The following is a 14,498-nucleotide window of genomic DNA, read 5'->3' as shown; positions in this document are numbered from 1 at the left end:
TACCAATTTGAAGATGTCTTTTTATATAGTTAATGCCAAATCATATTTTATATGGCTAATCATCCTTTGATATATCATAATGGTTTCCCTGGAGCATGACACATCTATTAAAATTGATATTTTAGCATGCATACTAATTAAGAAAATGTATATTATGTCCTAGGCAAAAACATGGGCTCCATATAGTAGAGAAAACCATATTTAGGTCCCTCCGAGATGGTATATCTCCTCTCCAGGTGTTTCTCATTTGTGTTTAAACTTGCTCTTTAGTAGGTTTTTGTTAACTGAAAAAGGAAAATTATTTCTTGATATTATATAAAGCAGGTTAAATTGTGCTGGCTTACTTTGTATTTTGTTTCAAAACTGTGCTTTTAATTGGTCATGTAGAATTGGGAATTCATTTTCTCAGAAGGTTGTGTCTTACTGGCAGGAGGAAGAGGTGAAGAGGAAATTCTCTTTTTCCATAAGTACATGTTTGGTCTTAGGCAAAATTTTTTTTTTTTTTTTTTTTTTTGCGGTACGCGGGCCTCTCACTGTTGTGGCCTCTCCCGTTGCGGAGCACAGGCTCCAGACGGGCAGGCTCAGCGGCCACGGCTCACGGGCCCAGCCGCTCTGCGGCATGTGGGATCTTCCCGGACCGGACCACGAACCCGTGTCCCCTGCATCGGCAGGCGGACTCTCAACCACTGCGCCACCAGGGAAGCCCTTAGGCAAAATTTTGAAACAAGGAGAAGTGTGACTCTGAGAGTGACATCCTGCCACTTAGCAGCCCGTCCAACCTAGCGGGCCTGAGGGCATCAGGTTATCAAAATTTAGTCCTACGTTATCTATCACTATATTCCTTTCCAGTCTAAGCTACTCCAACATTTCTAGTTCCTGAATCATCTGTTTCCATCCCAACCAAAAGTCCCAGTCAACAGTTACTTAAGTACCTGTCCTGATTTGGGCAATGAGCTTGGAACTGTGTAGAAAGAAAGGTGAATCCTATGCTATTTACATTTTCAGGGAGTATACATACAATCTAGGATTGCTTATAAGACATGCATAACGAACTCATTATACTGGAAGACAGAATATGCATAAAAGAGGCATAAACCAAATGAAATGAAAGTTCAAAGAAAAAGATTACAACCAATTGTAGGAACTGGAAAGGTTTTATGGACTTTGAAGAATGTTTAGCATCTTAAAAGCAGAGATGCTGTTGAGAGATGGCATTCCAGGCGAAGAGAATGTTACAGATGAAAGTAGGAGCACCCCGTATGGCTGCCTAAGAGTTGAATATTGCTAAACTTTTGAAGGCAGCATTCACATAGACTGTGATATAAATGGTGCCCCCTGTAGTTGTTCAGCATGGTGGCCGTGAGTGAAAGCCAGGAGGCAAGAAGTGTGCAAGGATAGGATCAGAGAATCATAAGGGGTATAGCCTGGACCGTATTGCGATGGATCTTTAATGAAAGAGTGAAGTTGTTTTACCCCTTTCACTGTGAGCTAAAAGGTCTTAAAACCTTCTCAAACGCTAAGATTCTATGATTTCTCTAATTCAGTTGGTGAGAGGGGCTGAGGAAGAGTTTTGAGCAATGGAGTGGCTCAAATTTTCAGAAGATGACACTATATATATATATATATATATATGTATATGTATATATATATGGTGAAATGAATTGAGAAATTACTAGACTTCAGATGTGTATAAAGTGATTCTGCCATCTAAGTGATGCTGGAGTAATACATCAAACTGGGGCTCTGAGGGGTCACAAGATTATTCCCAAACCAGCCCACCCTTACTTTGATACATCTTTACTTCTTCCATATCACACTAAGACTTCATTTTTGTTTTTTGCGGTACGCGGGCCTCTCACTGTTGTGGCCTCTCCCGTTGCGGAGCACAGGCTCCAGACGCGCAGGCTCAGCGGCCATGGCTCACGGGCCCAGCCGCTCTGCGGCATGTGGGATCTTCCCTGACTGGGGCACGAACCCGTGTCCCCTGCATCGGCAGGCAGACTCTCAATCACTGCGCCACCAGGGAAGCCCAAGACTTCATTGTTTTGATCTCTTATTTGGCATCCTTGTTAATAAGCTTTGCTAGACTTTCAACTTCAGTATTTCTTTCACCGTTTATGTCTTGTCTTATCTTTATGTATATCATGTACCTTCTGCCTGCACTTTTGGAAATAGACCTTTCTGAGTTGGTCCTAGGCTTGGACTCTGTCCTGTGAACTGCCTTAGTGGGCAGCCTCTTGATCACAGCTGTTTGTTTCTGGATTTCGATTCCCTTCTTTAGCTCCAGCTCCATGAATCAGGAGCCCAAGAAGGAGGCCTGTTATTAGGCTGTTGGAATAGGATAGGGACAATCATCAGGCTCAAACTACAGGAGTGAACGTGGAAAGTAATTCATTAATTCATCAAATGTTTATTGAGCCCTCTTGAGGGTAAGCACGGGCCTTGTGTGGCTTCCCTGACTGGTCCTGCTTTCATTTCTTTGACCCTTCCTCCCTTCCAATGCTCTAAGAAGTTTAAGATTTTTTTCACAACAGCTGAGTCTCTCTGGGAGTATCAGCAAGACTTCTGGTAGTGTTAGAAGGCAACAACCCGGGGACAGCAGCAACTGGTTTTATTTTTGGTTTTCCTCAGTCAGGTGTTTGTAAGTTGAGAACTGCCTGTATTCAAACAACGTGATTTGGTAGCATGTCATGAACTCCCGTAGAAATAATGGATGTGGTACAGTTAAAAGGATAACAAGGAGCCATTCCTAACATCACAAGCTATACAGTAAATGTTTAAAGACCTGGCTGTGGATTAATGGCTCTGAGGACACGGATATGCTATGGGTCCTTCACAGTCTCATTTTGTGTAAAATTTGAGTCTTGCTTTGGGTACAGAGATCCGGCCGTGGGTGAACTTGCCCGGGGAGTAGTCATTGTCTCATGGTAGGTACTGGTTGATGCATTTGGGAGATTTTATTTAGGAACTCATTAGATTACTGCATTCATTTGTTCTAGTCAAGTTTTAACTTTTATCCCTCATGCACTCTTATGAAACAAATAAATAAAAGATATAACTATCCAATCACCTTTTACAATCTATCGATCTGATTTTTAGGTTTTCCTTGTATACTCCTGATCTTTGCTCATAGCCCCACATTTGAAATAGTTATAATCATGATATTGATATAGCCCTTATTTTCAAAACCATATTTTCATAAACACTTTCCATTTTGCTAATTTCTGTACTCTAATTTTTCTTTTCTTTCTTTTTTTTTTTTTTTTTTTTGCGGTACGCAGGGCTCTCACTGTTGTGGCCTCTCCCGTTGCGGAGCACAGGCTCCGGATGCGCAGGCTCAGCGGCCATGGCTCACGGGCCCAGCCGCTCCGCGGCATGTGGGATCCTCCCGGACCGGGTCACGAACCTGTGTCCCCGGCATCGACAGGCGGACTCTCAACCACTGCGCCACCAGGGAAGCCCCTAGCTATTTTTGAAAAATAAATTTCTATGAGCTCTTTACATATTATAAATATTAATTCTTTTTTTTTTTTTTTTTAGTGTCAACAACTTTTATTACCACTTACATATTTCATAGGAAAGGGAATGTAGCAATCAAGTCAGAGTGGTGTAAAAACGCAGGTCGGCCCGTGTTCCTCCATTGACACCCGGGGCAGGCTCTCCGCGACATCAGGCACAGCAGCTGCACTTGTCCGAGGCCCCTTTGCAGACGCAGCCCTGGGCACACTTGGCGCAGCCCACGGGGCAGCAGGAGCAGCAGCTCTTCTTGCAGGAGGTGCATCTGCAGGCTTTGCAGCTGCAGGAGCCAGCACAGCTGCAGGAGCTGCCAGTGGGGCAGGAGCACTTGGGGTCCATCTGGAGGAGAAGTGAGGCCCGAGGTCCAAAGCAAGGGGCAAAGCCGCTTCATGGGTCCGGTGGGGACCGTGTATATAAATATTAATTCTTATTACTTTTACTTGGTTCTAATATTTCTCAATGGGATTTAATTTTGTTTTGTTATTTTGTAAGTTTAACAATTTTAGCTTAGTTTTATCTGGTGTATCTATTTCTGATTAGTATTTGATGAATGCTTTCAAAGTTTTTTAAAAATTATAGTCATAAAGGTAGTGCAGTTCTCTGCTTATTATTCATGTTGCTTCTTGGTCTACTGTCAAGTGTATTGGATTCTTAAAGACATGTATATTCTAAAATCATGGAATGATCAAGCCAGAGGGAAATCATCAGCTTATATTTTTAATATTTGGAGGATCTAACAAGTAATATTTCCCATATCTACAGATAAATGTAGATTTCCAGATGAGAGTTTAGAAAGTAGATGAAAATTACATTTAAGACCTGAATACAGTGAAGCTGGTTGGTAAATTAAGAAATATATTTAACTTCAGGGTTTAATAACAAAAAGTTGTATCATGTTTATAAAACACTTTAAAAACACTGTTTGAAAATCAATTTTTCCATGTGTTTTTGAGCATTTATGACACTGCTTTCCAGTGTCCTAATTTTAAAATTTAAATATAATTTCAGAAATGTGGCTTCAAATCATTGGTCATTTGCAAAAATAACTTTAGTGGCCTCTTATTGATTATCTAAACTGTGTCTTGTTGTTGGTTTTCTTCTTCTGAGGCTCAGATTCTATTATGTAACTGGGGTATACTTTTGGAATTTATAAAGCACTTCAACATTTTTTTTTTATTGGTTTAATTGATCTTATAATCATTTAAAAATAACCTCAGTTACCTGATAAATATTTAGTTTATTGGTAATAGTTGAGCAGTTTTATTTCTCAACTGATTTAGAAATAGGTGTCCAATATATCTTCCAGTATTTCATTACAGGGAGGAAGAATTTAAAAAGCTAATGAAAGGTTGTTTCCTTTAAGTAATTTTAGAAGAGAAATTGCTATATCAAAAATATAAATGGGGCTTCCCTGGTGGCGCAGTGGTGGAGAGTCTGCCTGCCGATGCAGGGGACACGGGTTCGTGCCCCGGTCTGGAAGGATCCCACTTGCCGCGGAGCGGCTGGGCCCGTGAGCCATGGCCGCTGAGCCTGCGCGTCCGGAGCCTGTGCTTCTCTCGGCAACGGGAGAAGCCACAACAGTGAGAGGCCCGCATACCGCAAAAAAACAAACAACAAAAAAAGGGTAAACAAAATCATCAAAACAGTAGTTAGGTTGGTTTTAATACATCACAGAGAAGGAGGAGTCATTCCAGTTGTGTGCTTATGACATATCAGCATACTCTTACCCTGGATCAATAGATATGATAATCACAGTTTGCTCATGGTTACTGAACTGATAAATTATGGTGTGGGATGTGAAATTGAACCAATTCAATTAGGAAGGCTCAGAATGAAGTTTGAGGCAAGTTAGGATTGACAGATGAGAACAAATGAATAATAAACTATTCTTACAGACTATTATAGGTTCGGTTTTACATTTTTAATATCTTCAGTATTGGTAAAGATGTTCTTGCATGTGGAACTTTTTCTTTTGAGGGTAAAAAAGGGCAATTTATCTTCTTTGATCACATGATCAATTTCATTGAGCTGCTTTATTTTCACTCAGAAAGAGGATAGGAACTAATATCCATAATGTGTTACTGTTTAGACCAAAGTATGCTAAAGGGAAATTTGTCAGTTCTGATAGTGTTTGGAATGGAGTATGACATTCATCTCTGATTCTGCACCTACTGTATTTTCTCATAGGTTTTATTTTTTCATTTCAAGTTTGCTGTCCCATTGCTCATGCTGAACAACAGACTTACAGAATCATATCTAATATATTATTGAAGGAAAGTATATGTGACACTGCGAACTTTTGACTCTCGTATTGTTTTCAAATGTTATTTACTAAGTTTTCCATGAAATGATTTTTAAGGAGAATCAAAGGGATTCTCTGGCATAAAAAGGATTGATAAATCATATTTGGGAATGATGTTATAATGATTTCCATTATAACAAATGGAAAACAAAACAAATGGAAAACAAAAGAACATGTGTCTTCAAATTCATCTACTTCCTACTCATCTATTTCCTACTTCCTCATTTGGAGGTTCTTGTCAAATACACTAGTTGAAATCCAGGCAGGGCGAATTGATATTGTAAGTCTTAAAAGTACAAGAAGCTCATGTTTTGTATTGATACAAGCTCTTGTATTTATATTTAGTCTTCAGTGAGTGAGCTTGTACATCTTGCTCAGTTTTTGTCTCTGTCCTCATTCCCCAATGCCAGGCCGCCATTCTGTCTCCTTATAATATAACAAAATGACCAATCAGTGTTAGGACACTTTGAGTGAAAGAGATGCTCAGAGACTCATTTAAGCAGCAAATTTTCACAGAGATGTGGTTTAGTTTTGGCTATCGTTTACTTTATTTTGGTGGAATAATCAGCAAGAAAACAAGAGAGGAGTGAAATAGATGCAAGAGAGGAATATTGTGGACTTTAAGAAGGCATTGTTGGTTGATAACTCTTTCTTGAAAAACGAGCCCCAAAGTGTGCCCCCATAGTGGCGATTTCTTTTGTTTTGTTCTCTTAATTGATATCGGATAGTCAGAATCAGTATGGGAATAAAAGGGAATCACTTGAGTCATCTGCCTGAGTAGGGAGACTCCATATAAGTGAAGTCTCTGAGTCTAGATACTCTATACAAAGGAAGCACTATGTTTTATTTCAGAATTTCTTGAATTTACTCTTGACAAGAATGCCCCCGAGCCTGTAAATTATTATCATTGTTGTTACTAAGTGGCATAGATGAGAGACTGAACTTAGTAAATAATCATTTAAATTATATATTCAATCAACAGCAAGGGCACATCTATTAAAAGTGTTTTCTGGGGCTTCCCTGGTGGCACAGTGTTGAGAATCTGCCTGCCAATGCAGGGGACACGGGTTTGAGCCCTAGTCTGGGAAGATCCCACATGCCGCGGAGCAACTAGGCCCGTGAGCCACAATTACTGAGCCTGCGCGTCTGGAGCCTGTGCTCCGCAACAAGAGAGGCCGCGATAGTGCGAGGCCCGCGCACCGCAATGAAGAGTGGCCCCCACTTGCCGCAACTAGAGAAAGCCCTCGCACAGAAACAAAGACCCAACACGGCCATAAATAAAATAAATAAATAAAATTAAAAAAAAAAAAGAATGATCCATGCTTTTAAAAAAAAAAAGTGTTTCCTGACATGAAAAAATATTATATTTTCACATCATTGTTTGCATTGCCTTCAAAGGATGATTACAGCATTTGTTCAGGGTATAGTTTTTATGGTTCAACAGCCCAAAGTCTTAAATCTTGTGCCTGGGTAGATTTTGTGTTGTACAGTAGTAATTCTGTAAATTATTTACAATAAAGGGGAAAACACTGGAGAAAAGATCTGTCTGTGTACTGCTCCCAGTTTTACAACAAGGGAATACTGTTAAAGTTCCAGAGTAGCTTCAGTAGTTCAGTCGCTGAGCTATTCCATCCCCCTCCCCCCTCTCCAACATCCTGTTTCATCACAAATATTTATCATTATATTCATTGGTTCTCCACCCGCCTTGTGGGCTGTTGTGCTTGCTGTCACCCGGCCAAGAGGCTGGGGAATGCCTATCCACAAACAGCATGGGGTGTCTGGCTAGGGTGCTCACCAGGTCCTGTAACTGGCTAACACTGAATTGTCGTCACTGTTGTGCCATTGAAATCCATGTAGAGTCAGCCTATTTAAATAATTACCAGAATCACCAATAGCAGGCATGTTGCTGCTAGTCATAGTGAAAATATACATACTATTTGTGGTGAGAAAAAAACTGAAGTCTACAGCATTTGGAGATGTCATTCTGATGTGTTATGGAAGCATTAAAATTAAAGAAAAAGAAAAATGACTATTTAAACAAAATTACTGCCTAAAAACACTAGTCTGTTTGACTGCTTGGTTAACAGTTTAAAAGACTTGTCTGGTTTTCCTGAAAAGTCCATTTAGTATTAACTGGCTACTCACTTTTAAAATATTAAATGTAAACTAACACAAAATACAATACGATAGATAATAACATACATAGCATACCGCGGCATACCCCGCTTGTTTCAGAAGGGATGGATTTTTTTGAAGAGTATTGGCCAGGAATTTTGTAGACTGGAGTTATGGGTTTTGGGGAAGAAGACCAGAGAAGGTGCCCTTCTCATTGCATTATATTATGGGATGTGTCCTGTCAACATAACTGATCACCGTGATATTAACCTTGATCACTTGGTTAAGGTAGAGTCTGCTAGGGTTTCCACTGTAAAGTTACTACTTTTCTCTTTCCATGTTCTGTTCATTGGAAGTCAGCCCACACTTAAAGGGAGAATAATTAAGCTTTACCCCTTGGAGGGAGGGAGTATCTACATGATTTATTTATTTTGGTATGGACTCATAAATATTTATTCTTTTATTCTTTCGGTTATCATCCAGTGCTAATCACTCTTTATTTTGTTGCTCATAAGCTTATTTTAAACTTTTTAAATTGTATTTTGCTTAGCCATCTGGTATTCTGTGTAGCTTGGTGCCTCACGCATCACCCGTCTTTTTGGCCTGTCCCACCTCCACGTGTTTATGTTCTTTCTTCAAACCAAGAGATTTGGTTTTGCAGCTTTGGTTAGCACTTAAGGTCATTTTCATAGTCAAGTCTTAATGTATGCGCTGTGGGAGGAGAAGTCATAACACAAAACTTCTTGTCAGCAGATTGGCGAACTTACCTGAGAAATTGAGACTCAAGATTGTGAGAATGTGTGACTAGGACCGAAAGCAGATTTCCAGGTAGGAAATCAAAATGATTTTCTTTAACTCCTTTGCACTTGACTTTGTAGAACTCAAATCACCATTTCTTGTGAGATGCAAAATTCCAAAAGGAGGGGTGGCATAAATATTGGGGTTGCATTAGCAAATCACGTTGTGTTCCTCTTTTAGATTCTTTTTAAGATTCTTTTATTTGATTTTTAAACAGTAAGGTAATAGCTGAGCTTTGAAATGAAACCCAAGGGGAGCTTGCAGAAGTCTATCTGTATTTGCAAAATTATTATAGATATGATTTTGAACGTTGAGGCCTATTGAGAAGTACCCATCAGAGTACAAAATAATATTCGGATTTTTCATGTCAGAGAACAGCTGTGGTTACAGGATGTTTTATGTATTTCACAGAATATTTACTAAATACGGATTGATTTCTATTTGGCATTTCTCATCAACTCCCTTAAGATGTGATAAGGTCATAAACTCTGTTAGAAAGGAGGGGCTCAGGGAGAGGAAGCTCCCAGATTGCATATGTGCTCGAGTTTCTGCATACTAATGTTACCAAAACAAGCATCAGTTTGCCACTGTGGCAGTCTTACAAAGAGTAAGTTAAAAAAAAAATCGAGCTCATGTGAACACGAAGACAAGCAACTGAAAATCTGGAATACAACTAGAGTTAACATCATGCAGTGATTCTTACCTTTGCTGTTGGAAGTATAAAAGCAGCGTGATCCCTCCAGCTAAATTACAGAGATTTCAACTCCATGGGAACATGAAGAACCTATCTGTCAGAGGGTGTGTGTACACAAATGCTTTCAAAGCACGGGGGTGGGAATGAGTTTGGGGTGGGCACGGTGGCCGGGGCACAGAGACCAACCCTCCAAGTCTTGCCCACGCATTTTTATGTCTGTATTATAATAAGGCCTTTGTGCAAGGAGGCTAGATAGAACTTCATGTCTGCTGCCTTCTGGACTTTTACATGATCTAGCTGCCATCACCCACCTCCCTTGTCTCTTCAGAAAGGAGGCAAGAAAAGGCAATTAAAGAATACTGCGGGGAGGGAAATGCTCCTCCCCGTTTTGCTTTTTGGAATGTCAACAGAGTTATGGCTTTTCTGTGTGTTTCTAGGGGTAGTTGGCTGCTTCTGTCCACCGTCTTTTTCTAGGGAGAGGCTTTGAATTGCAGTCTTCACGTAGTGGGGGGCTCCTGAAAGCTGTAATCAGCTTCCTCCTTTGTGGGGAGGAGTGCTTTCTGGTGGTCATCTGGTGTCCTGCCTTCTACTTAAGGCCCCGGGGATGGCGTGGAGTGATTGGTGAATGAAGTATCCCTGCCCACCATTACTTGGCCTCTGTCTCAACTCTGAAACTTCAAGTCCCTTATCGAACTTGTGCCTCACAGCCACGCTCATCTCCGTCAATCCCACCAATCCTTTGGTTAGTTTCTTCACTTGAAGAGATAACTTCACAACCCGACTATTTATTATTTGTCCATATCCCTGTCCTGTATTTTGGGAATGACAGAAAAGTCTGGAAAATGTTTATTTTTGCTGTACTTCAGTTTAGCTGATCCGTGGGATAAATCAGATGTCCTGCTCTGTCTTGGTTAGCTCTGAGAATAATCTCTAATAAGTCTTAGACCATTTTTGTACCACTTAAAATTTGAGGTTGAGTTTGGATGGCTCTCTGCACCAGGTTCAGAGATACAAATCTTTACTCTTTTCCTTTCACTCCTAAAGGTTATGCATGCCCAACCTCATGGTTGGCTCTGTGGTGGTAGAAGGAAATTATTGATGAAAGGCCTGAGGATTTTATGTGCCTGGGGGCATAATAGCTAAATGTTTTCAACTTACACTTTGGGCCACACTCATCATTTCTTCACCCAAAGAAATGATCTATTTCCCCCATTGTTTCTGCTTGAAACATTCTTTCTGGCTTTACTCTTAAAAATAAATGATCTGCAACTAAGATGACATACACCCACATACCATCAGTTTCATTTATTAATTAATTTATGACTTTACTATTTTTGATTTACTTTTGTGTGCTGGCCTGAGCAGCCGAAACACAACTGGTAAGTGTCTGAGCTAATGTTCTAGAAGTAAAGTGCAGACTGCAAAATATTGCAATGCATTGAAATGGGCTGTAAGAGAAAATACACAAAGCCTAGCTGTGACATAACAGGGAATCAAGTTCTGCTGGGGGACTTGATAGAGGAGTAAATTCTAGAGCTGCATCTCGCAAGCTGCATTGCAGTCTGTCTAGAAGGCAGCACAAGGAAAGGCATTCTAGGAAGACAGAGCCCTGGCATGCAAAGAACCAAAGACATAAAACCAACAAGTAAATCTTCATATGGCTGGATTACAGGGTATAGGGAGAGGATGGATGTCACGAGGGAAGGATCTGGAATGCTCGGCAGGAACCAGGTCAGGGAAGGTATGCCATGCTTTATGTTGGAGCTTTATCCTATAGGCAAGGAGGAGAGACACGTTCAGATTTGCGTTTTACCAGGAGCTCTCAGGCCGCAGAATTAGAGAATGAATTAGCGGGACCCAAGCCTACACTGGAAGACATAGTTTGCAGACAGTTACAGTAATCTTCAAAAGAAACAACTGGAGGCCTGAACTCATGCTGGGATATTCAGAATAGTGAGCACAGGATGGATTTGCAAGTCTGGGAAACAGTACTAGTGACTGAGTCAGTGTGAAGGATGAGGGAAAGAGAAGGCAGTTCTCAGGACTCTAGCTGGACCACAAGGTGAAGAGGGATGACATTGCCCGGGATGAGAAATACAGGAAGATGAGCAGGCCTTTGAGAAAAGCAGTGACCTGCATTTTAAACTTGTTCTATCTATCGTCATGTGTGGTCTATGGAAGGATCGCTGGTTTGGGGATCAGAAAGAACCTGAGTTTCAATTTTACTTCTCCAATTTATCACCTGTGTAGTTTTAGGTAAGTTACGTAACCTCTGGGGTCCTTAAGTTTCCTGGTCTGTTAAGTGGGCGCTAGTAGTTACTAGCTTGAAGCCCATTGGTGAGGGAGAAGAGAGATAATCTATGTAAAGCTCCTGACTCAAAGCCAGTTTTTAAATAAAGGGCAGATTCTTATCTCTGCTGTGGTCTGTAGGCAGATCTTGAAACCTGGAGCCTAGAGGGGAGGCTGAAAATGCAGTCTTCAGATTCAAAAGCATAGGGAAGAACAGAATTTATCAGGGGCCAAGGCAGCCTGCCCATTCATTCGTCCAGAATCAGTTGTTCAGAGCTGGTGTGTGTCAAGTTCTGTGCAAGAACTAGGGAAGTTAAGACGAAAAAGACTGTCTCTGGCCTCAAGGATCTTAGAGCCTATAAGGGTGACACAGGGAAGGGAATCAAGAGTGTTTTGAATAAGAAGAGGATCAGGGCAAATCAATATATCCAGATTTTAAAAGTTGTGTAGGGCTTCCCTGGTGGCGCGGTGGTTGAGAACCTGCCTGCTAATGCAGGGGACACGGGTTCGAGCCCTGGTCTGGGAGGATTCCCACATGCCGCGGAGCAACTAGGCCTGTGAGCCACAACTACTGAGCCTGCGCGTCTGGAGCCTGTGCTCCGCAACAAGAGGGGCCGCGATACTGAGAGGCCCGTGCACCGTGATGAAGAGTGGCCCCCGCTCGCCGCAGCTAGAGAAACGCACAGAAACGAAGACCCAACACAGCCAAAAAAGTTGTGTAACATAACATATATTCATAAAAAGACATATACAGTTGGATGAATTTTCATGAACTAAAGAGCAGATCAAAAAACAGGACATTATTAGCATTCCAAGAGCACTTCTCTTGTCTTTTTCCAGCACAAGGGTAACTATCATATAGATTTTGCCAACTTTTGTACCTTACATGTATGGAATCATACCATACGCTGTGTTCTCTTTTGTTTCTGGCTTCTTTCACTTACCAATACGTTAGCAAGATTCATTCATGTTTCGGGATGTAACAATCATTGTCTCATTGTTGTATGGAATCCCACTGTATGAATTTACTACAATTTATTCGTTCTGCTATTAATGAATTTGGGTTTTGTTTTTGGCTATTACAGATAATGCTTGTGTGAATATCTTAGTACATATCTGTTGGGTGTATTCCTAGGGGTGGAATTGCTGGATCTCAGGGCTTGTACATATTTAGTGTTAGTAGTTAACAACCACACACTTTTTCAAAGTGGATGTGCCAATTTATACTCCTTTCAACAATACCTGAGGGTCCTAATTGCCCCCACCCTGCTGTGGTATTTTCATCTTTCTCATTTTGACCATTTTCATGGTTATGTAGTGGTATAGCCTTGTAGTATTAGTTTTCATTTCTCTGATGATTAATGAAGTTGAGCCCCTTTTCATAAGTTTTTGGCTGTTTTATGCTCTCTTTTATAAAGTGCCTGTTGAAATATTTTGTTCACTTTTCTATTGAACTTTCTGCCTTTTCGAAGCATCAATTTTAAACAATGAGAATTATTTACAAAGGACCTACCAAGAGCTATTCTAGCAGGGGGATCAGAGGAGAGGACAGTAGAGTCATACTTTTGCCCTCATAATCTTGACCAGTCTTTCCAAAAGGATGGCTGGGCACAGGAGGAGTGAGATGATTGACAGATAGAGGTGGGACCCAGAGAGCATTTTTGCATAGGTGTGAACCTATGTATGTGTGCTACCAATATAGAGCCACTGGAGAGGGAAAGGTGGTTGATGTAAAGGAAAGGTGATCATTGATTGAGCAGAATGCTGGAGCAGCCAGAGTGCTCTTAACTCCAGGAAGGGCTGATTGGGGCAGAAGGAGGGGAGGATAGGGAGGTGTGCTACTAAGTTTATGGGCAGAAACTGTACGTGGATGAAATTTTTCCTTGACAAACTCATTATTTTATTTTACTTAAAATTTATTATTTATTACTATTTTTATTTTATATACAATTTCTAAAGGTTATACTCCATTTACAGTTGTTACAAAATATTGTATTGTACAGTACATTCTTGTAGCCTATCTTACACCCAGTAGTTTGTACCTTACATTATTTTTTTTTTCTTGTGGTACGCGGGCTTCTCACTGTTGTGGCCTCTCCCGTTACGGAGCACAGGCTCCAGACGCGCAGGCTCAGCGGCCATGGCTCACGGGCCCAGCCGCTCCGCGGCATGTGGGATCTTCCCAGACCGGGGCATGAACCCGAGTCCCCTGCATCGGCAGGCGGACTCTCAACCACTGTGCCACCAGGGAAGCCCTGTACCTTACATTTTACTTACGGTTTTTGTGAAGGAGAAGGCAAAGCCACTTGTCCGTAAAAGTTGGATAATACTGAAGAAAATGGGGACCATTTGGAGCTGCCTCTAGAAGCATGGTGATAATAATGCTCACCTGACCTGCAGAGGGCTCAGCAGAAGTAGCCTCCACAGTTGATGGTCCTCAGCCACTCCGAGGAGGTGATGCAGGACCTGGAGGGCCAGTGATCTAAAAGTGGTTTTGTGGATAAGTATGCTGAAGGCCAAGGTGGCAGAGGGTGCTGGCAAGGATAAGGGAGAAGTTGGTTCCCAGCAGGATCTAGACAGGATCGGGAAAGGAGCCTGGAAGAGGAGCGGGGGAAGAGGAAGGAGCTGGGGAAGAGAGAGATAGGCTGGGGAGGAAGAGGTCCTGAAGTATTGGAGGAGAGGGGCTGAGGAACTGAGTGTCTCTGTGAGGCTGGAAAACAATAGCCCGGGAATGGGACAGGTTAGGTGACGTGATGAGATTGACTAGACTACCTGTCCTATCCC

The 14,498-nt window shown here is 41.4% G+C and overlaps 2 protein-coding genes across 4 annotated transcripts in view; one reads left to right on the top strand and one right to left on the bottom strand.

Moving 5' to 3' along the window:
- The window catches only part of HIVEP2 (HIVEP zinc finger 2), a 192,673-nt gene that overhangs the window by 37,496 nt on the left and 140,679 nt on the right, over positions 1 to 14,498 (top strand). Inside the window, exon 2 of one of the 3 annotated variants that reach the window (XM_082668830.1) lies at positions 8,687 to 8,761. The exons of 1 other annotated variant lie outside the window; for it this stretch is intronic. The gene's annotated coding sequence lies outside the window, so the exon portion shown is untranslated. Of the gene's footprint in view, positions 1 to 8,683; positions 8,762 to 14,498 lie in introns of all 3 variants that reach the window. One more of the 3 variants, XM_082668828.1, reaches the window with a different exon arrangement.
- LOC309831804 (metallothionein-1E-like) lies at positions 3,548 to 3,912 on the bottom strand. The gene has a single exon (XM_082669150.1). It carries the CDS (start codon positions 3,853 to 3,855, stop codon positions 3,670 to 3,672), a length of 186 nt encoding a protein of 61 aa, XP_082525276.1. The 5' UTR covers positions 3,856 to 3,912; the 3' UTR covers positions 3,548 to 3,669.

Source organism: Grampus griseus, assembly GCF_964374135.1.
Source record: "Grampus griseus genome assembly, chromosome: 13".
Taxonomy (NCBI): domain Eukaryota; kingdom Metazoa; phylum Chordata; class Mammalia; order Artiodactyla; family Delphinidae; genus Grampus; species Grampus griseus.
This window is presented reverse-complemented; position numbering and strand designations above follow the sequence as displayed.

What these genes read in the sequence shown, in the direction of transcription:
- LOC309831804 (XM_082669150.1), bottom strand. Translation starts at nt 3,855, where the DNA reads ATGGACCCCAAGTGCTCCTGCCCCACTGGCAGCTCCTGCAGCTGTGCT.